A 22636-nucleotide genomic window follows, 5' to 3' on the forward strand; every position below is an offset into this window, starting at 1 on the left:
TGCATGAGTGTATAAGGAGAGTTAGATCCCCGTGCTCCCTTTCCCAATGGTGGAAAATTGATTGTTATTTTGCCTTGTTAGTGTCTTGACCATGAAAACCATGTGAAGCTGCATCATTACCTCTCACACAGGCTGTGTTTTCTGACCTGAATAACCAGTAATTTTCCATTTCTGAGAATGAACTTTCATTCTGTAAGTCCTACAGTACATTGTGTCTTGTACAAATGTCAAGTGATACTCCAGACGTATTCGTATAAAGGCTGCCATGAGGATGAGCGCAGGATGAATACCCAGATGGAACCACACAATGGCACAACAATGCCTGCTATTCTAGTAGGACCTAGGGAGCAACAGTGTTTCTCAGCCTGTCTCCTTTGTTGCATGTTCAATGACAGTCAGTTCGGTTCTGTTTCCACAGCTGTATTGACAGGAATGATTGATGATTCTGGTGCACAAATAAGAAGGGATATCAGAAAACCATACTGATTTCAAGCGCCATTAGAAAACCAGGGAGGCGGGTGGAGGGAGACACGGTGATTACCACATGAGACTGGAAATAATATTTTGGGCAATAATATTAAATGTAGGGGCAGAGACACCCGACCTCCACCAAAGACCATTCTGACCTTCCCTGAAGGAGCAGAGAGGTAAGCTCCAATGTTGCCCTGCACATTGAATGAGGAAAAGAGAGCCTTGAGAGCTAGTTGACACTCATGGTTTTGATGATTAATCTAGGCCAACATTTAGATAGATTTTGGTAAAATAAGGTTCCGAGCATAGGACAAAACCTAGTCCTGTCAACACCTAAATATTAGCTGCATCGCTCAGAGCTGTGTCGAATTTCACACCTTGTGCAATAGAGTTAGGTCAACCTGAACCCCACTATAGTCGCAGCTAATTCATAAGAACATAACAGCAATAGTGGGTCAGACCAGTGGACCATCCAGCCAGGTATCCTGTCTTCCAACAGTGGCTAATGCCAGGTGCCCCAGAGGGAATGACCAGAGCATGTAACTATCAAATAATCCCTCTCCTTTCACCCATTCCCAGCTCTGACAGAGGGTAGTGACACCATTGCAGTCCATTGATGGACCTATCCTCCCTGAATTTATCTACATGTTGGACCTTCCTGGTCCGGCACCCTCAGGACCTGACTGCTCCTGGATGAGGGATTTTGCTGAACACGGGAGGTCTTCCTGTCCCCCTCCTTGCCATCAGTCTCTCCTGGCTTTGCTACTGAACAGAGGCTGGCTCCTCGCGCCTGCTGCCATGTACAAGGCTTCGCAGCATGGCCAGGCAGCCCCGCTACTGTGCACTGGGTTCCTGGCCTCACCCGGCAGCCCTGCTGCCACTTATCAGACTTCACAGCCTCAGAGTACTCTTGGCCAGGTTAATAGAGGGTCAACCTGTAGTTCTTTTTTGAATCCTATTATAGTCTTGACATTCACAACACCCTCTGGCAAGGAGTTCCACAGGTTGATTGAGGAATTCTTCTGTTGGACAGACTACTGCCTCTCAGGGAGATGGATTAGCAGCACAGATGGGAAAATCCCTCTGTCATTATAGAAAGCATCTACCCTGTGGTACGACAGTGGCACAGCTATTGTGCCATGGCTGTGCTGCTGTAGCCCCTGCAGTTTAGATATAACTCTGGAGTCATAGATTTTTTTTTAAGATCATTGTTATTGTCTAGTCTGACCTCCTGCCTAACACAGGTGTGAGAATTCCACCCTGTAATTCCTGCATCCTGCCCAATAACCTCTCTCCATAATCTGAGCAATACCCCTGTTCCATCAACTCCACCATCACAAGTGTCCAGAACTGACTCTGAGGTCTTGGTCCTGCAACTTAGCTGGAATCAAGTCCCATTGCTGGAGCAGGGGCAGCATCTAGGTAACAGGAGCAGGCAGTATGTTGAAATTATTTCACAGCCTGGCTTCCAAAGCCCTGGTCTACATTAGGGCTTTATTTCAAAACAACCCCCTTAGGTCGAATTAATCAACGGAGTGTCCACACTACCAAGCCCATTACTTTGAAATAATGGGATGCTTTATTTTGTACTCCTGCTTTTCTCAAGGAACAACACTAATTTAAAAATAGTTATTTCGAAATAGCGGTAGTGTGGACACTCTGGTGCCGCTATTTCAAAATAACTACTGCCCAGAGAAATTCAGACTAATTACTCCCCAGTGCTTCCTGGGGTTCTAAGTCAAGGCAGCGCATCCACATTAACAGAGCCTGCCTCAGATTAGTGTTGAGGCTTCCCAGCAGTGAGGACACACTGTTTAGATTCTGTTATTCCAGAAGTTATTAAATCAATTTTGAAAGTTTCCTAGTGCAGACATGCCCAGAGAGGTTAAAATAGAAGGGCTTCTTCCACCATGGAACACCCCAAAGGCCCTGCAAGGTCCAATACCTGGTCTGTGGCATGGTGACATAGATCACTCCCTCCTAAGAGTTCAGAACAAAAGACGCTTCCACTCCCCAGCTCATTCTACAGTAGGTCCGATCAGAGGGTTGCTCTGTTATCAGTCGGATTGGGTGGTTTTATTTCATATTGGTTGAACAGTCTGACCATTCTTTCCTGAAAAATGTTGCACCCCGTTCCTTTCTGTGGTTTTAGAGCGGTTAGGGTTGTGCTGCACCACCTAATTTTACCAAACCTAAATTTATGCCTTTGATCCAAACCACCTTTGTCTTTCCCAGCCTCCACCAAATTACCCCACTGTATCAGATTTCCACTTCAAATTTAGCTTTAATGTAGGTTCTTAACTGAAGTAAGAATTGAATTTTAATCCTCTCCCTCAAAGCACTTGCAAACCCAGCTTGGTAGCATCAAGAGAACGACTTGTTGGGAAGGGCACCATCAAACATATACAAATCTGCCTCACCAATACATAAGGGCTACGTCTAGACTGGCATGATTTTGCGCAAATGCTTTTAATGGAAAAGTTTTTCCGTTAAAAGCATTTGCACAAAAGAGCGTCTAGATTGGCATGGATGCCTTGGTGCAAAAAGTGCTTTTGCGCAAAAGCATCCGTGGCCAGTCTAGACGTGATTTTGTGCAAGAAAGCCCTGATCACCATTTTTGCCATCAGGGTTTTTTTGCGCAAAACAGTTTTTCCCTGTCTACACTGGCCCTTTTGCGCAAAAACATTTGCGCAAGAGGGCTTATCCCTGAGCGGGAGCATCATAGTATCTGCGCAAGAACACCTACAATTTTACATTAGATTTCTTACATTACAACACTTATGTTAGTGTTCTTGCGCAAATTCAAGCGGACAGTGTAGACAGCTGGCAAGTTTTTGTGCAAAAGCAAATGCTTTTGCGCAAAATCTTGCCAGTCTAGATGCACCCAAGGTGATCGGCACCATAAAAGAATTTAGGCTGAAGAAGGCAAGAGCACATGCAGACCCCATGAGACAGTCTACCAATACCCAGAGATGTGAATGAATTTCCCTTGATATTAATTACACTAAAGTATATTTGCAGCATCAAAGAAAAACAGAGCTTACAGCACCTTGGCAAATACTATTGTCTTTGCAGTTTATTTCACTTCCCCTAATTGTGTGAACTTTCCTCTTTGAATTGAGGAAGATATCGAGTATATTGCTTTGTGAATCTCAATATTTTTGTAAGTCTGTATATCCTCCCAGAGCAAAAGTGTGATAGCGCTGCATGTGCTCCCAGGAATAAGTCAGACATACTGAGCCCTGTGGCCTGAGGAATGTTTAAAGCAACACTTTCACTATTCTTTCTCTCTTTAAATACCAGGGTTTGCCAGGATCTGCCTCTGACAACTTCTGTATTGGATTCTAATCCTGCTGCACTCAGCTGTCAACAATAAAGAACTTTCACATCTGAGGACGTCTGTGTAATTAGTTGTTTTTAGCACATTGAAGGGTGATTGGCTCACCCATGTTGGGTTGCCCTCTGCAGTCCCCTCCCCACCACTTTTGGAGGGCATGGAGAAGAAAATCTGTTCTGGGGCTTCCATTTTGACACCTTCGAGAGGGAACTGGGTGTCTGGTGTGGCACCTAAATGATGCCTACACCTCTTACCAGGGAGCATATTATGGAACCACCACTGAGCAGATTTGAAGTTGAACCTCTGGAGCTTAGTATAAGAGCCTCTACAGTTTGAGCTATAAAGCCAGCTGGCTCTCAATCTTGGAGAGCCTGTAGAGCTCCCCTTATCCAGTGACGTAGCAAGGGGAGGCAGTTGCCCCAGGGCGCCACGCTTAGAGGGGATGCCAATTTAGTCCCCCTCCACCCCACCCTCCGTCATCCCTTGGCTTGCCTGCTCCTCCTCCACCTGCTGCTGGTGGCTAGAGCTGCCTCCCCGCCTCTCCAACCCCAGCCTTATCCTCCTCCATCTCCGCCAGCAGGTTAGTGCATGCAGGGGCCTGGCCCCAAACTGGAAGGGGTGGGGGAAGATTCAGTACAAGCTCTGCCCCCCTTCTCCCATGGTCAAGCTCAGCTGTACACCAGGTTCAGGGCCCTGCCACACCATGGGGGAGGGAAAAGGAAGGGGAGATGCAAATTTTACCTTTGCCCCTGGACACATTACATCCTCACTACATCTCTGCCCTTGGGACAGTGAACCACACTAGGGGTATGTCTACACTACCCCGCTAGTTCGAACTAGCGGGGTAATGTAGGCATACCGCACTTGCAAATGAAGCCCGGGATTTGAATTTCCTGGGCTTCATTTGCATAAGCCGGGCGCCGCCATTTTAAATCCCGGCTGCTTCGAACCCCGTGCCGCGCAGCTACACGCGGCACGAACTAGGTAGTTCGAACTAGGCTTCCTAGTTTGAACTACCGTTACTCCTCATTCCACGAGGAGTAACGGTAGTTCGAACTAGGAAGCCTAGTTCGAACTACCTAGTTCGTGCCGCGTGTAGCCGCGCGGCACGGGGTTCGAACCAGCCGGGATTTAAAAATGGTGGCGCCCGGCTTATGCAAATGAAGCCCGGGAAATTCAAATCCCGGGCTTCATTTGCAAGTGCGGTATGCTGACATTACCCTCCTAGTTCGAATTAGGAGGGTAGTGTAGACATACCCTAGGTGTGGGGGATACAATTACACCCACAGGCTAAAGACTACATTGCTTTCCTACTTGCTTTCAGCATCACTCAGTGTGTTGGGATCAATATTTACATGCATCTGACGAAGTGGGTCTTTGCCCACAAAAGCTTATGCTCCAACACTTCGGTTAGTCTATAAGGTGCGACAGGACTCCTCGCCGTTTTTGCAGATTCAGACTTACACAGCTACCCCTCTGATACTTTTCCCCCCTCTTGTGTTCCAGTTCAGCAGTGGATAGGAGCTAGCCAGGCATATCCATAGGTTTGACTTCCCCTTGATACTTGCTCCTTTGTTTGACTCATGTTTCCCACTCACACATCAAATTGATTCAGGATATATGCGCCTAACTAACTTTATACTGGGCCAGCCATATCAAGCTGTTGTGCATGCATGTGTATGTGTGTGTGTGTTAGATGAAGCTTGAATATTCTTATTTAGAAAAAAAAATCTCAGGCATAATTTAGCTGCCTTATTCTAGTTACAATCCCAGAAAGACATTTCAGGGAATGACTATGCACAACATAATAATGGAGGCACCAGAGAAAACTGCTGTCTTTTAGCACCCAGAGGGAATCTGATACAATAACATCTGACACTGCATGTAGGTGAGCAAATGGATAGTTCTTTCCATTTTATTGGCAAGTTTCATTCCCCTGTTGCAATATCAGTTTAGTCAGAATTGTTCTTCTGATCAAAAGGAGCTGAAATACAGGGGGGCGAATGGTTGGAGCCGGAATTACACATCAACGTGAGGCTGCCTGAATTTCAGCCCCTGCTGTTCTAGCCCCTTTAGCCTTTGCAGCAGCAGGGAATGGTCAGGATGTGAGACTCAGAGGTGACTGTGAGAAATAACACCCCCTGCAATGTCGTGAGCATGCAGATGCTGAATTGTCAGAAATTTTGCTTGCTGAGGTCAAGGGTTTTAGCTCTCGAGTGAGTGTGAGGAATGTGGTATGCGCACTGTCTTACTGTACATGTTGGGGGTTACTTAGAAGGTGAGTCTGACAATTATGTGAGGGGCTTTGGGGACTTTAAAGAAGGGGGTCAATTTGATTTGCTACTGCCTATTTGAGACACTTTAAAGAGGCTTGATTTTTTAGAGGGTGGGTGCTCAGAGTTTGCTGAAAATCAGCCTCTTTTAGGGTGTGTCTGGTTGGACACCTAAGAATTGTGATGCCCCTAAATGATGAGCCTCTTTTGAAAATCCTGGATGGCTACCCAGACATTTCCTGGCATTCAGGGGTTTGTGTAGGTCAGTGTTCCTCTAAAGCAACCTCAACTGGTCTTGAGACTACAAATGAAATCCTAATATGCTCTACTTTACAAACCCAGCAACACTGGGGATTGCACAGGCTGTACCTCAGGCAGGAGCATACTGGCAATCAAAATAGGCCTGGGAAATGGGTTGAGAACGGCCTTCCCCATGACGTCACCCCTGCGTACCCCTCAAGCCTCCCTCCTTCCCCCCCACGTTATGTCCGGCACGTGGCACAGGGTTGGGCTCTGTGTGCCGCATACAGAGCCACTCGGAGCAAGGGGCAACAGCATGCGGACATGACGGCCCACTGGACAACAGCCCACCGGGAAATTCCTGGTATCCCGCCAAGCCAGTCCACCCCTGACTTCAGAGCAGAAGTTTCTTCCAAATAATTTCTCTCATACCATAATACTGCAAATATTTTGTGTGGTTCAAATTCTGCTCTCAGTCCTGTTGGCATATGGGCTTGAAGCAAATCTCCGATGCCAAGGAAAAGACTCCCATTCAATTCCAATGAAAACACAACATGGAGTCCGGTGGCAGCTCAAAAATTAGCAATGTTATTATGACATATGCTTTCACTTCTAATGAAGTGAGCTGCAGCTCATGAAAACTCATGCCATAATAAAATGGTTAGTCTTCAAGGTGCCATCAGGCTCCTTGTTGTTTTTGCTGAAACAGACTAAAATGGCTACCTCTGAAACTTTTAGTGGAGTTGGAGCAAGTCTTCAGTGCACAGTTACTCCCTGAACTTCAGTAGAGCTGCTTGGTTTTTTTCTCTTAAACACACAAGTGTAACAGTAAGCAGGGGTTGCAGTTTCCTTTCTCCTGATTGATCAGCTGCTACTGGGTATTTCAGCTTCCTTCCCACTCATGGGCTATAGCTACCCTGGCAGATTCTTGCGCAAGAACAGTTGTTCTTGTGCAAGAACCTGCAGAGCGTCCACACTGCCTGCCCACTCTTGCACAAGAAGATTTACAGTACGGTGTTGGAAGACAGGGCTTCTTGGGCAAGAGCTACGCTCTTTTCTAACAAGTGTAAGCCCTCTTGCGCAAGAGCTCTTGTGCATGAGGGCAGTGTGGACGCGCATCAGGGGTTTCTTGTGCAAGAAAGCCCTATGGCTAAAATGGCCATCAGAGCTTTCTTGTGCAAGAGAGTGTCCACACGGCCATGGATGCTCTTACGCAAAAGCACATGGCAGTGTGGACTTGTTCTTGCTCAAGAACCCACCAGAGTAGACATTACCTCAGATGAGACCTTCCCAGCCACTGGAATCCTGAAAGATGCAAAACACCTGCAATTCCTTTAGTGTGATAGCTTCAGGAGCTTAGCAAGTCTCGTCAGAGTATGATTCATTGCTATGCTTGGAGGGCAAGGTGGGTTGACCCTTGGGCCTGGATATCTTTTTGTCAGTAGTACTTATGCACCTGTATCTGTTAGAGAAGAAACAGGTGACCCGTGAGCAGATGGGATAAATGGAACTTCTCTATTGCCCACGCACGTTTACCTTAGACATTCAACACAATGTCTGAGTGGCAACAACCTGGTGCCAATTACATCCTTTTATCTATTTTAGTATGTTAATTCACACATCTATCACTACTTTCCCTAAAACCTTATTTAGTAATGTTAACTCCATAACATTAATGTTATTAAACGAATAAATACAATTATACCCACCCCAATTATTATTTACAGAATTTCTAATTGAATCAACACTTTCTACACTACAAACTTTCTAAATCAGCAGGTTACAGAGTTTACAAGAAATTTAAGCCTGAAGATATTTCATACAGCGCCAATGAGGTTAAGCAAAAGACACAACAAAGTAGAGCAGCTACATGTTTATCTATTTTTCTAGGTTGCAAAAACCCAGTGGTTCTTGCCAGCCATCAGACCGGGTAAGTGCCGCTCTTCTACCCCAAACCCCTCCTCACTGGCTCTGCTGCAATACCAGATGAGGTAGAGGAGAACCCCACCAGTCACTGGTTCCACTGCCATAGCCCCCTGAGAATCACCCCCCAGGATATGCTGGAAACCATGGCCAGGTCCCATTTCCCCTCCCTGAGTAGCTGCCAGGAGGGGAAGGCAGTCTGGCCGGCCAGGAGAGCCAGACAGCCCATCCCCTCCAGGAACAGCCAGCCAGTGGAATGGGCAGTGCAGCCCCGATCCCCTAGGAGGAACCACCAAGGCAGCACAACCCCAGCTCTGGTAACTTCCCCACACATGCCAGACTCCTGCCCTCAGCCCTCCCCCACCACCTTCCTCCCTCTGCTCTGAGTATTCTGCCCTTCATCCCCTATCTCATACATGCTCCACTCCTGCCCTGAGTCCTGCACCTCCTAGCCCCCTCCTCTGAGCCCCCCACACCTCCCTTCTCCCTGTCCTGACTGTTGCACCCCCCAAGACCTCATCCTAAGCCCCCGCAAGGACCTGAGCAATGTTGGGTAAATCCACTAGTTTTAAATGCTTTCATTATGTCACCTCATTCTAAACCAATGAATTACCTCTGTAATTTATCTGTTGTATAAATCAGGAGTCTGGAGCCAGATTCTGCCATCCTTAGTCACAGAGATCAGTCCTTTGCACTTCACTAGTTGCACAGAGCTGAATGGGGCTACTCCAACAGTAAGGAGCTACATATCATGGCTATGTCTACACTGGCAGCTTCTTGTGCAAGAACTGTTTTGCGGAGGAGTTCTTGCGCAAAAAGTCTTCCAGAAGAGCACGTCTGCACTGGCATGTGCTTTTGCGCAAAAGCATCCATGGCAGTGTGGATGCTCTCTTGCACAAGAAAGCTCTGTTGCATAAATTGCTGGTTTCGTCCCCTTGGAAGCTAGTCTGATTTACCCCAAGAAGAGAGTCACACTTTCAGGCTGGGTCCAACTCAAGTTTATTGGTTGCAACCAAGGTACGGCTAAGGAACTCAATGTTCAAAGCAGAGCCGACCCCCAACATCTCATAGGCAGGGGTTCTTATAGGGTTAACATCCTTCCTGGTTTAGGTGCCTTAACATGATAGGTTACTTCATTTTTGACATTTAGCATTCCTATAGGTCAGGTTAATTTTCCAAATGAGGTTAAATACAGTGCCTACTTGCTGACTTTGCGGTTACAGCTGTGTTACATTTATTCACTTTTGCTGAACAATGGGCGAGCCATACTTCCCTTTTTCCTTTCCTGCTTGAGCCGGTCACAAGTTTAAAGGATGTGGAATAATCCATATCTCTACTTAACAGAAGACTGGTTTCACTTCCCCTCGTCTCCTTATTATGAGTTATTACTTGTGACAGGCCTTGACCTTTGTCATGTCTTACTCCTATACAAATAGCAAATATATCTAAGCATGAGCAATGTATGTATATTGTACGTGCCCCTCATAGGGGAGTCAATGGCTCCGGGGGATTTGACTTCCCTTTTACACATCACTCTGATGGCCATTTTAACCATAGGGGCTTCTTGCACAAGAAATTCATGTTGTCTGTCTACACTGCCCTCTTGTGCAAGAGCTCTTGCGCAAGAGGGCTTATTCCTTGTGGGGAGAGGAATAACTCTTTGGCTGTGTCTACACTGGCAAGTTATTCCGGAAAATCAGCCGCTTTTCTGGAAAAACTTGCCTGCTGTCTACACTGGCCACTTGAATTTCCGGAAAAGCACTGACGATCTAATGTAAAATCATCAGTGCTTTTCCGGAAAAACTATGATGCTCCCGTTCGGGCAAAAGTCTTTTTCCAGAAAACTGTTCCGGAAAAGGGCCAGTGTAGACAGCACAGTAGTGTTTTCCGCAAAAAAGCTTTTTTGCGGAAAAGCGCATCTAGATTGGCCACGGACGCTTTTCCGCAAAAAGTGCTTTTCCAGAAAAGCGTCCTGCCAATCTAGACGTGCTTTTCCGAAAATGCTTTTAACAGAAAACTTTTCCATTAAAAGCATTTCCGGAAGATCATGCCAGTGTAGACGTAGCCTTTGGTGCATCTAGACTGGCAAGATTTGCACAAAAGTGGCTGCTTTTGCACAAAAACTTTCCAGCTGTCTACACTGGCTGCTTGAATTTGTGCAAGAGCACTGACTTTGTAATGTACAAAATCAGCGCTTCTTGCGCAAATACTTTCACACTCCTGCTCGGGAAAAAGCCCTCTTGCACAAGAATACTTGCACAAGAGGGCCAGTGTAGACAGGGAAGAACTGTTTTGCGCAAAAAGCCCCAATGGCGAAAATGGCGATCGGGGCTTTCTTGTGCAAAATCGTGTCTAGATTGGCCACGGATGCTTTTGCGCAAAAGCACTTTTTGTGCAAAAGCATCTGTGCCAATCTAGATGCGCTTTTGCGGAAATACTTTTAACGGAAAAACTTTTCAGTTAAAAGTATTTCTGCAAAATCATGCCAGTCTAGATGCAGCATTCCAAAAGAAGCCCTGTTTTACAACGCTATACTGTAAATTTACTCGTGGAAGGACGCACGTGCAGTGTAGAGAGCAGGTACGTTTTTGCGCAAGAACGGTTGTTCTTGTGCAAGAAGCTGCCAGTGTAGATATAGCATGAGCAGCAGGGTGGAGCAATTAATTTGTGCCAGTCTTTTTTGAAGCAACATTTATCATGTCTAATTGGTACTAAGTGGATTTTGCAAATGTTTCTTAAATCTTCACTAACACAATTGCCAAACATACTGCAGTAGTGTAGTCTGCAGCCATTAATGTTTGTCCCTGAATGCCAGGAAAGGTATTTCAGTTTCAATGTTAAAAAAGGGACTCATTTAAGGTGCTTTCTTTTAAACCTGAAACCATGTCTGAAGCAAAAGTGATGGAAGCAATGGACTTTATATTTTATCAGTGAATTGTCAGATTTGGGGTTCATTTCTGCTTTGATTTGAGGTTTCCTATTGTGCAACTTTCTGCCACTTTTATCAGTAGCATTTGATCTATGATACACAGCTTCTTTTTAGTAACAGACTAGTGCCAGTTGGGGTACGTCTAGACTGAAATGCTATTTTGGGACCAAGGAACGTGTCTGCTATTTCGAAATAATTTTCAAAATGACACACTGTTTCAGCATCCCTGTAAACCTTTTTCCACGAGGAATAAGGCATGTCTTGAATCATAGAATCATAGAATCATAGGACTGGAAGGGACCTCGAGAGGTCATCGAGTCCAGCCCCCCGCCCTCAAGGCAGGACCAAGCTCTGTCTATCTAACCTGTTCTTAAATATTTCCAGAGAGGGAGATTCCACCACCTCCCTTGGCAATTTATTCCAATATTTGACCACCCTGACAGTTAGGAATTTTTTCCTAATGTCCAACCTAAACCTCCCTTGCTGCACTTTAAGCCCATTACTCCTTGTCCTGTCCTCAGAAACCAAGAGGAACAAATTTTCTCCTTCCTCCTTGTGACACCCTTTTAGATATTTGAAAACCGCTATCATGTCCTCCCTTAATCTTCTTTTTTCCAAACTAAACAAGCCCAGTTCATGAAGCCTGGCTTCATAGGTCATGTTCTCTAGACCTTTAATCATTCTTGTAGCTGAGGCCTAACTAGTGCAGAGTAGAGCACTTTATTTCTAAATTTGGTGCCATGTAGATGCACCAAATTTCAAAATAGCCTATTTCGAAATAAAATTGAACTAAGATACACAATTTGTGTTATGCAAATTGCATGTCCTATTTTGATTTTAGAGTACAGTGTAGACGTACCCTTAGATTGATAAATCAGGTAGTAAACCAAATATCTTGGTTAGGATAATACTATCTAAACCAGCTATTTACGTACAGCACACTGGTAGCAGTAGTAGTAGACTCCTATTTCCTATAGGCCGTCCACTAGAATGGACCGTAACACAGACTGAACCACAGGTTACATGTGCATGTTTTGTTCATCACATCTGTTTACAGATATGTTTGAAGTGTGTAGCATGGCATGAGTCACCACCACAGGAATTAGCTCTTCAGCTCTGGAGTGTCCCCTTTCAGCTGGTACCACTGCTACCTATTTTTCCTCCACCTCTGTGTTAGGACCCACATCCCTCCCAGACCATGGCATCCTCCCCTCTGGGCACTGCCCTATCCCACACTCTGGGGTCCTCATCCTCTCAGAACCCCCAAACCCTTCTGCACACCTTGCCTGTGTCCTACTTCCAGTCTTCATCTAGCCCCTGCCTCAGGTGCAAACTGCAGTCTGAAATGGCCACTCATCATTGGCAAGGGGGTGTGGACCGGAAGCCTCCAACTTTCCTGGCCGCTTGGTCCCTCCTACTTCACATCTGGAGTAAGAGTGGGTGTGTCTAGACTACATGCCTCCTTCGACGGAGGCATGTAGATTAGCCAGATCGGAAGAGGGAAATGAAGCCGCGATTAAAATAATCGCGGCTTCATTTAAATTTAAATGGCTGCCCCGATCTGCCGATCAGCTGTTTGTCGGCAGATCGGGGGAGTCTGGACGCGATGCCCCGACAAAGAAGCCTTTCTTCATCGACACAGGTAAGCCTGGTTTCACGAGGCTTACCTGTGTCGATGAAGAAAGGCTTCTTTGTCGGGGCATCGCGTCCAGACTCCCCCGATCTGCCGACAAACAGCTGATCGGCAGATCGGGGCAGCCATTTAAATTTAAATGAAGCCGCGATTATTTTAATCGCGGCTTCATTTCCCTCTTCCGATCTCGCTAATCTACATGCCTCCGTCGAAGGAGGCATGTAGTCTAGACACACCCAGTGAGTTTGTGTCTTTCCTCCCCTCCAGGAGCCTTTATTTATACTGCCCTCAGCTGGGTCCTAATTTGGCTGATACCTGCCACAGCTGCTGGCTCCACAGCTCCACCACTCCAGCCCTCTCCTGGGCTGGGTTTTATCCCTTAAAGGGCCAGTGTGGGGCAGACACCCTGTCACAAAGTGATAAAATCCAAGGAGCACCAGGTTCTCATCTCAGTTACACTGGTATGGGTCTGGGAGCCTCCCTGGGTGTCAGTGGAGTCACTCCAGATTCACACTAGCTTAATTGACCATGGGAGCTCTCTCTTCAGGTGCAGAATTAACTGGATATCTGTAAAGGGTTCACCTTCTCTCAAGCACCCCCTTCTGTCCAAGAACATGTGTTCACAAGCTCCCACTCCTCTGACTAGCTCTGGGAGTGGAGGGCATCCCAGATGACCCTTCTTCTCTGGGACTTGGGACCAGACTTTTCTCCTACCCCCTGGAGTAGTACTGGGAGGATGGGGAGGGGTGAGAGAGAAGACCCAGGCCTTTCCACCCCACTAGGTCTCTGCCCCGGTACACTGTAAATAGCAGTTGCCTGCTAAATGTCCTTACTAGCCATTGCTACTTGCTCCCTAGGCCACTTTCTCAAGTGGCTGCTCCATCCTTGCCCTCTTTCAAGGCTTTATCCAAGTCCTCATTGCACCCTGTCCAGAGTCTTGCAATCCACCCTAGCTCACCACACCTGGTCTTCAGCTGGGTCTGCAATCCAGCCTACACACTACACTACACTACACTACCCCTCCCCGCGTACGCATCCACCACCACCACCACCACCACCACCTGCCCATCCATGGGTTTGCACGGTTTGAGCTCCAAAGAAGAACTACCAGGGCTTGGTCCAGCAGCTTCTTTATACCAGTTTACTGGGCCCTGATTGGCTGCAGCAGAAGCAGCCACTCTAGCTTGCCTGGAGGAGCTCTTCTCTGCTTTTTTCACTGGGGCAGGATGTGGCAAGGCTGCAAGCTTCCAGCAGGGGGATTTGGGCCTAGTGCACCCCATCACAATGTCCTCAGCTCATTGTGAGCAAACATAAACCTCTCTTGAAAGCCCTGTGGGCTGCAGCTTGAACTAGTATCACTCTGAACCAGTTAAACCTGACACTAGTAGACAATGGCCGCAAAAGCAGATGGAGATGGAAGAAATTAATGCTTTCCTGACTTTCTCCTGAGATGGCTGCCAGCACTAGCTCTGAGGTCGAGTTTAGCAGGTGTCTTACAGAGGTGTGTGTGTGTGTGTGTGTGTGTTGCGGGGTGGTATTTGGTTCCCCTTCACCTGCAGGATCCATTAACCCTCCTGGATGCTTCAGGGGGTAGTCGAGTTAGTCTGTTACAGAAAAAAACAATAGGTCTGGTATCATGAGCTTTCGTGGGCAGAGCCCACTTCTTCTCAAATCTGAAATACAAATGAAAATAACCACTATGAACCCAGCTGGCCAATAGCAGATCTCCCTGCAGAATGAGATCCCAAAGCCACTGGAGTCAGCAGATGGATGGCTATTGGCTTTCATGGATGTTGGCTCAGGCCCAGGGTAGCCTCCAGGCAGGTCAGAAAACTCACTAACCCCTATGTGGAGTATTACTCAGGGTCAGAGCCTGGTACTGTATGATGTGATTCACTGGTGTGCTGGTCATAGTACTCAAGTGTGCCTTCTGGGTCAAATCAAGTCCTTACTTGGTCAAACTCCTGTTGAGAGTGGTGGGAATTTTGCTGGAGCTGGAACTATGGGATTTGGCCTATTAGTGACTGTCTAATTCCACATATGCTGCTTTTATACCAGGGATGTCAGTGATTTTCAATTAGTTCTTTTCAGAGCTTTCTCACCTGTGCCCGAGACTGGATAAAGAATCAGGAGCGATATTTTTGGTAGCCTCCTGCCCCTCTTTCATCAAAAGAAATAGCCCCTTAAAAACAAACTCAGCAAAAGTGAGAGGAAAAATATGAACAAAAACTGTTGGGTTAATGCAGCCTGTGCGTACTGCGCCTGTTCTCTCTCACACATGCTCACTTCTGCAGTCCATCCCTGGCCTTTACTTTCACAAAACCTGTTTGGGGCTAGGAGGTGGCTTTGCCACAAGCCCTGTGTCAGAGGCCCCGTGTGGTGTGATTAACACGCTGCTTCTCTCCCACATGGTCCAAGGAAGAAGTCACCAGCATGTTACCGTACTGCTGGCCCATCTGTGCTGGTTCTCAAGTTGTGGGAGAGGCAGGTGGAGTCAAGGCTCTGACTACTTTCCAGCCCTGCTTTCCCAATTTATGCCCACCTGTGCTGGAGATGGAGTAGTGGCTTTGGGGAGGCTATTGTCTCACTCCAGCAACACAAGCAGCTGGGTTTGGGGCGCAAGCAGGCATCTTTTGTCTTGGTCTTCTCTACTCAGAAGCATTACATGAGCTCCATCATGATATTAGATTGCAAGTCCCTCAAGACAAGAATCTCGGTGCTCCTGCCTGTTTGCAGGGTGCCTCACATACCTCTGGGGTAATATGAATATTAAATAGCAAATAGGGAACATTCTAAATTGCATCCACTTACTGCCAGGCTGGATCTGTGTCATTGCTCCAGGATCTGCTTCGATGGCACAACAAAGATGACAGGCATCCACAATAGTCCAAGTACATCACAAGGGGGCAAGTTGTTCTGAACAAAGCCTCAGTTTTGTTTAATGTTGGCCACACACAGGCTTTAACCTGAAACAAAATACAGAATTTCCTCAGATCAATATGTGGAAGAAAACGGGCACAACCATATATACCAAAGTGATACAATCAAAAAAATAACACTTTGGTATATATGGTTGTGCCAATTTTCTTCCACATATTGATCTGAGGAAGTGGGCCTGGCCCGCGAACGCTCATCATCGAATGAATCATCTTGTTAGTCTTTAAAGTGCTACATAGTCCTGTCTTTTGTTTCAGCTAGACCAGACTAACACAGCTGCATCTCTATTGCTTTAACCTGGTTACACTTTACATGTTTTGACACTGCAAGCTGGTTTGAAGCGTAGCTGGAGCCTTGTTGCCCTAGGACACAAAGTAGGCGAGGTCCATACCTTTTGGTGGGAGGGACGAGCTTCTGAGCTACACAGAGCACTTCCTCACATGTGGAGAAGGTAGGTGGAGAGTCCTAGGTACCTACAACATCGGACCAATTCTTAAGCTTAAGGAGTTCACGCGTGCTGTAGGATACCACTTAAAAGGAAATGGGTAATTAACACCCCTGCAGAGGGTTATCAGGCAGCAGGACATGTTTGCTGAGCTGGGTCTACACTAAAAAATTCTGCAAATGGATGTGCAAGTGGCAGGTTTGTTAAAAATTAAATTACTAATAACTGGGAGCTTTTGCCAGAGACAAAGATGGCTCATAGCACCCACAGAGATATAGCACCTACAAGAGGCATAGGACTGCATGCACGCAGGGGTTAATTTCGTTCAAGAGTCTTAGAAACAGACGCAGGCTGTGCTATGTGGGTGAAATTTACCCCTGTGCAGAGAGTTATGGCACCTCCAACATCCTACTTGAACCCCTGACACATAAGCGATGCATAGATCTTGTGCTGGCTCCCTGAACGCAGGTGAATTTCATCCTAGGAGATGTCATAGCCTAGGGTTTCAATTTTGTGTTTCCTGCAGCTGGTCAGGCAATGCTTCTCCTTTATTCCAGAACACAATTTTGATGAAAAAAAATTAAAAAGTTTTGTTTACAACTGAAAAAGCTGGGTTTTTTGGTTGGGCGTTGAAAACAAAACAATTTTTTTTTGTTTTTCTCCCAAAAATCCCTTTTAAAAATAGAAATAGATTACTTTTTCTTTCTGATTTATCAAAAAGCTATTTCCTCACTGGTAAAAGTTTTGGTGGAAAATGTTTCACTAGCTGTAGTGTTTGTCTTCAGGGGCTAATGAAGAGGAGAAGCAGATATGTAGCTACATTGTGTGGTACACATTGCAATGGGTTTGCTTGAGTGAATCCCCCCAAAACCATAGTTGATATCGTGCTATAGATGTACTGTAGAAGGAATGAACTAAAAAGGGTTTTAATGTATACACTGTGGTGCAATATAGAACAAATAGCGCAATACAATCCCAAGGTGAGTGGTGACTAGAAAATATTAGATTTTTTTGCATTTTGCACTCACCTAGCTATCTCTCAGACAGGTAAGTTCACTGACAACAAAACTTATGTGCTGAGATGGGAAACCAAAAGATTACTGTGACATCTGCTAAATTTGCACATTCCTTTTTTATATATTAGTTTATCATAAGAATAAATGTGTGCAAGAGTCAGGAATCTCTTCTTGGGCTCTGTAGTGCATAGATGAAGCAACACAGACTTAAGGGGTACATCTGCAGCCAGGTTTTTATAGAGCTCAGCTATTTGCAAACCTAAATTAAGTGGTAGATTTTTAGCCCCACTCCCAGCAGTGGCTTTTGAATTTAAAGATACGTCTACACAGCAACATTACTTTGAAATAACTAGCGTTATTTCTAAATAACTTAGTCCACATCTACACAGCAAGCAGTTATTTTGTAATAGTGTCGAAATACTGTTAAGCTGGAGGACTTTTACTCCGACTCCTGTAACCTCATTGTATGAGGAGTAAGGGAAGTCGGAGGAAGAGTGCTCTATTTCGAAATAAGTGCTGTGTAGACATTCCCAATTTCAAAATAAGCTATTTTGAAATAAACTACGCAATTGATGTAGCTCAATTTGTGTAGCTTATTTCGAGGTAAGCCCTGCTGTGCAGACGCACCCAAAGAGGCCAGATCTGAATGGGAATTTTCCCATTTTACTTCAATATGCAATGGATCAGACCCAACAGGAGTTGCTGCATGCTGAGTACTATCATACCTAGCCCCACAATTATTTCAGAATGCAAAATATCCATCAGGGGAAGAGCTATCCAGTGGAGATGTCTGCTAAGAAAGGAAATCAATCTATCCACCCATTTTCCTGTTGCTTTAATTTCTGTCTCCTGTTTCTTTTTGAACCCTAGAAATGAATTCAGACCTTGGGTAGATGTCAACAGAGTCAAACTTATAAAATCGAAGACCCAGTACAAGCCCCCGGATGAGAAAGTGAGCCATGTAACCAGTTACAGCTCTCAATTCAAGGGAGAACCCAACAAGCCTGCGCCACCTGACAACAAATTCATCGATCGCAGGAGGATACGCAGCCTTTATAGTGAGCCTTTCCAAGAATCTTCAAAGGTGAGAAATACAGTGTAAGGGACACGGGCCAGGAGGTGTTTGCTGCAAGGTATGGCTATGAAGACTTCACTGCACTGCCTAGTTTCATTCCACTTCCCAGGATTTATTCATTTCTGGCCAGGCATCTTTCTAGGAATCATTCTCTGGCAATTCAAAAGCACGGGGCTGAATCTTTAGTTGGTGTAGATTGGCATGACTGCATTGAAGTCAGCGGTGTGACACTGAATTACAACAGATGCCCGATCTGGCCCCAAGACAATGTCTTTGCATTCACGTTTCCGTGATCTCTCGTGCAGAATCTCATTACTTGCTAAACACACAGCTACAAATGCATTACCTTCTTTTATTTCACCCCAGTAGCGAAGGGCCAGTTCCTCAATTGGTGTAAATGGATGACTTCCGTGAAGCTACACTCATGCACAGCAACCAAGGACAGGCCTGCTGATAGGGAGTATAAAGGGGGCAATTGCCCAAAGGGGCCCGGGGCTACCGGCTGCAGCTACTGCGGCAGTGGCCAGAGTTCCAGGTCCTTTAAATTGCTGCCCGAGGCTGTGCTGTGTGCTCTGTGTAGCTCTGAGGGCTAGGGGGGCCATGCTGTGCTCTGGGTGGCACAGAGACCTGACTGCCCCTGATCCCGCCCCACTGCTTTCGCCTGAGGACCTGCGCCTTCTGGAAGCATGGAGCTGCCCCCCCCCCCCCCACATACACACACACCTGGCCCAGAGGGGTAGCGCAGGTCGTCAGCTCCCCTGGCCAAGGATGGCCCTCTAAATCCATCTGGAATTTTTCCTTCATCCCAAAGTTTGGAGCTGTGCAGGTATTCAAGGTATTGTTTGGGCCTTATATAAAGAGAACAAGGGAAGGCGGAAAGGGCACATGGGAAATTTTGCCTCCTGTGGGCTTCTGAAACCCAACCCCCCAAAGCTGGGGAGAGAGAATGGGCTGGGTTCGGGGTTTTGCTTCACACCGTTGCCAGACATCAGTCCCGCTCCACGCTTGGTGCTGCTGTTTCTTGTGGCAGCAGATGAGCCCCACACAGCTCAATATGTTTTTCCTCCATTTCCTCAACCTGAGAACAGAGCAGGGTAAGGGGCTCTTCCTTAGCCCTCCCAGGCTGCGGCTGTGGTATAGAACTTCTGGAGCATCCAGTGGGGAGCCTGAGACTCCTCTTCCCCTTTGTGCTGGAGCCCAAAGAAAGGTAATTCCTCATGAGATTGCAAAGCCACTCCCCAAATCAGCCAGTAACGGGGGTGACAAAATATGTGCCCTGCCTACAGTAATGGATGGGATGTCCTGGCATCCCTCTGGCTTTCCTTCAAACACTGGGGAGCCCAGCATATAACACCAAAGAGTTCCTTTTGCTAGGCTGACCCTATTCACGGGGTTGCAGAAGATTGACAGCTGTTTTCCGTGGTGGTGCCTAGTCAGCCTCATGCATTACAGACATTAGAATGAGAAGTTGGACGGCATCCTTAAGCAAAGCAAGTAACATGTATATCTCCTCTGATATCTCAGGCCACATAATCAGCTGGTGTAAATCAGTGCAGCTCCATTGACGTCAGTGGTGCTATGTCAATTTATCTTATGCAAGAGGGTCTGGCATGTTGTCCTTGGATGGCATTAAACCCAACACTTGACTTAGGGCTTGTGTACACACAGACTTAGTGTGCTGCAAGCTGAGGTGTATATCAAAGTCGCTGTGTATACAAGCTCTTACACAGGGAATAATGTATAAACAAATATTGCCTTCTCTTTGATCCTTTTTCCTTCTAAATCCTGTTTTTCTACCTTTTCCTGTGTGTTTCTGTGTTGGCGGTTTGTATGTTACGTCCATCCAGGTGGAGAAGCGTAGTGTTCAGCCTTCCAAACCAAAAAAGACAACAACGAGCCATAAACCACTGAAAAAGGCCAAAGACAAGCAGATTACATCTGGCCGGGCTGCCAAGAAAAAGACTGCAGAGAGCTCCAGCGGGACAAAGCCAGAGGACAAGGAGAAAAGTAAAGAGATGAACAATAAATTGGCTGAGGCTAAAGAGTAAATTTCATTGCACTTTTCTCTCTTTCTTTTTTTTCTTTCATTAAATAAAGGCCACAAAATTAATTAGAGGCTTCTAATCTGCTTTTGTTCTGATTGTATTAGAAGCTTTTATGTTTTATTTCCAAGGAAGATTAGGAATCCTCATTTCAGAGGTCAGGTTTTCTGCTTTGCCTGCACGACACAGAGCTACACAGAATGATGGGGAGAGGATGAGGCTGGAATGCACAGAGGATTGTAGATTGCAATGGTTTTCAATTAATTGTGCACTGCAAATGTATTAAAAGGCATGGCTCTTTCCTTGGGCCTGAACCTCCAGTGCTTAAATTGCATAAAGCTGCCATTTGTTCCGCTAGTGCAGGGAAGGGGCTCAGTTTTGTTCCCAGGATCTGATCCCATGAGCCTGAGTGCCTGTCGGGGGTTCTGAGCTCTGTCTACATCTAGTGGCATCAACAGAACAGAAGTAGTGCTCAATATCTTGTGGGATTAGGCCCTATAAACCTGACATAACTCAGTGGAGTCATTCCAGATTCACAGTTGTTCTCAGAGACATCAATGGGTATTTGGCCAAAGGAAAGGATGAAAGATACTGGGTTAGATCTTCAACTAGTATAGATGGACCATGCCCATTTACATCAGCTCAAGATCTGGCCCCGTGTTGCAGCAGAATGGAAAGTGAAGTCAGGCACAGAAAGAGTCCAGCTGGTTGCAAAGATTTCTTGAATGGGCTTCAGGTCAGACTCTGCAGGTTGTTCTTCCCTATCATTTTTCAAGATCTGCATCTTTTTTATTATTTTTTATTTGTTTTGGATCTTGGTCTGATTCCTATGTTTTTCGGATGCAGATGGCTATTGTGTGCAACTGGAGTAGGAGCAAGTTTCAGGAATGGATCCAGTTTGCAAACATGACTTTTTCTAGGTAGAATGGAACTTGCAAGTCACCATTGTTAGCTCTGGCAAACTGCTAGAAAATTGTCCCAAACACAATAGTTTTAAATATACAAACACGTTAAGTCATGGCTGCTCATAATTGTGCGAATGGGACCATGATCCAGTTATTGAGAGCCATTACCTCCAACTTGGCCAAATCCCTGGGGTCTCAACTCAAGTGTTTATTGTGCCTTTACTCTGCTAAAGTCCCACTAATGTCAGTGTGACTCAGTAAACACAGAAGGCCTCTTTCTCAGCTGGTGTCAATTGCACAGCTCTGTTGAAATCAATGGAACTGTATCGATTTACACCAGCTCCAGGTCTGGCCAGCGTGCCCATCTCAGGATTCAGCTGACAGATTTGGTAGCTTACAGAGCAAAGCACCTTTCAGGGTCTGGTTTCTGTTTGACAAAACTGATCCACCTGGTAATAAACCCACCAAGCAGCTATAGAAATCAGGACTGATTGGCCTGGATTAATCCTTTTTGCTATAGCTCAATCCAAGTTGCAAATTTAATTAGGCAAAAGCAACTGGGGAAGATGTAAGGTGAGCGCTCCAGAACCATCTTGCTGCAGCGGTATTTGAAAAGGGAATTCTCGCTTCTAGCATGTATTAGATGTGAATTAAATACTTGCAAGACTTTTTTTCTGGGGGGTGGTGATTTCACTGGTCAGAATCTAAATGTTTTGTCATTTGGTATGTCTGAAAAAGGGTGCCACGATGGGAGGGTAAAAGAAGGTTTATAAAGATTAGGGAAGTTCTATGCTATGTGACTAGCGAACAGTGTTGGCCTGAATAATGAATACATACATAGAGTGTGTTGTGTGATATGTCCTGTTTGCCTTGTGCTAACAGACTAAAACTTTTGAGTAGAAGTAAGTGTGATGTTCTTAATTCAGTGCTGTATTTCCAAGTTTAGCTGTGTTAGAACTGTATAGTATGAGATAGCCAGGATGTTTATGTGGAAAAAAAACCCTCTCTTTCTATATATATTTATGCTTCCAATGTTTAGGAGGAAACCAGGGAAATCCTCCAGGAAGTAAAACTGTGGAACTCTTTGTGAATGTAATGCATTTTTGACATGCATGCTTCACAGAGAACCTCACTGAACCGTCTATAATGATCGTCGCTAGTCTGAGAGCTCAGACATCGAGTGGATGTTGTGCAACAGCAAACCTCAGTTTTGTTTGTAACTAGTGCAGGGTAGCTCAGCAAAGGGCTGCACTCAACTCATGAAATATAAAGTCTCAGAGGGGTAGCTGTGTTAGTCTGTAACTTTAAAAACAACTTTTAAAAAAACAAGTACTCCTGTGGCACCTCAGGGTGCATCAGAATAAGACACTATTCTGACAGATCCCTTGACCCTCATGGAACAAGAGTTAC

At 45.8% G+C, this 22636-nt stretch overlaps 1 protein-coding gene across 1 annotated transcript in view; it reads left to right on the plus strand.

Moving 5' to 3' along the window:
• The window catches only part of MAP6 (microtubule associated protein 6), a 75565-nt gene that overhangs the window by 38384 nt on the left and 14545 nt on the right, over nucleotides 1-22636 (plus strand). The window contains exons 2-3 of the mRNA XM_006133575.4: nucleotides 18075-18288; nucleotides 20127-20323. Coding sequence (XP_006133637.2) covers nucleotides 18075-18288; nucleotides 20127-20323 — 411 coding nt within the window. The remainder of the gene's footprint in view (nucleotides 1-18074; nucleotides 18289-20126; nucleotides 20324-22636) is intronic.

The sequence above is a fragment of the Pelodiscus sinensis genome, chromosome 1 (genome assembly GCF_052426305.1).
Source record: "Pelodiscus sinensis isolate ZL-2025 chromosome 1, ASM5242630v1, whole genome shotgun sequence".
Classification (NCBI taxonomy): Eukaryota; Metazoa; Chordata; order Testudines; family Trionychidae; genus Pelodiscus; species Pelodiscus sinensis.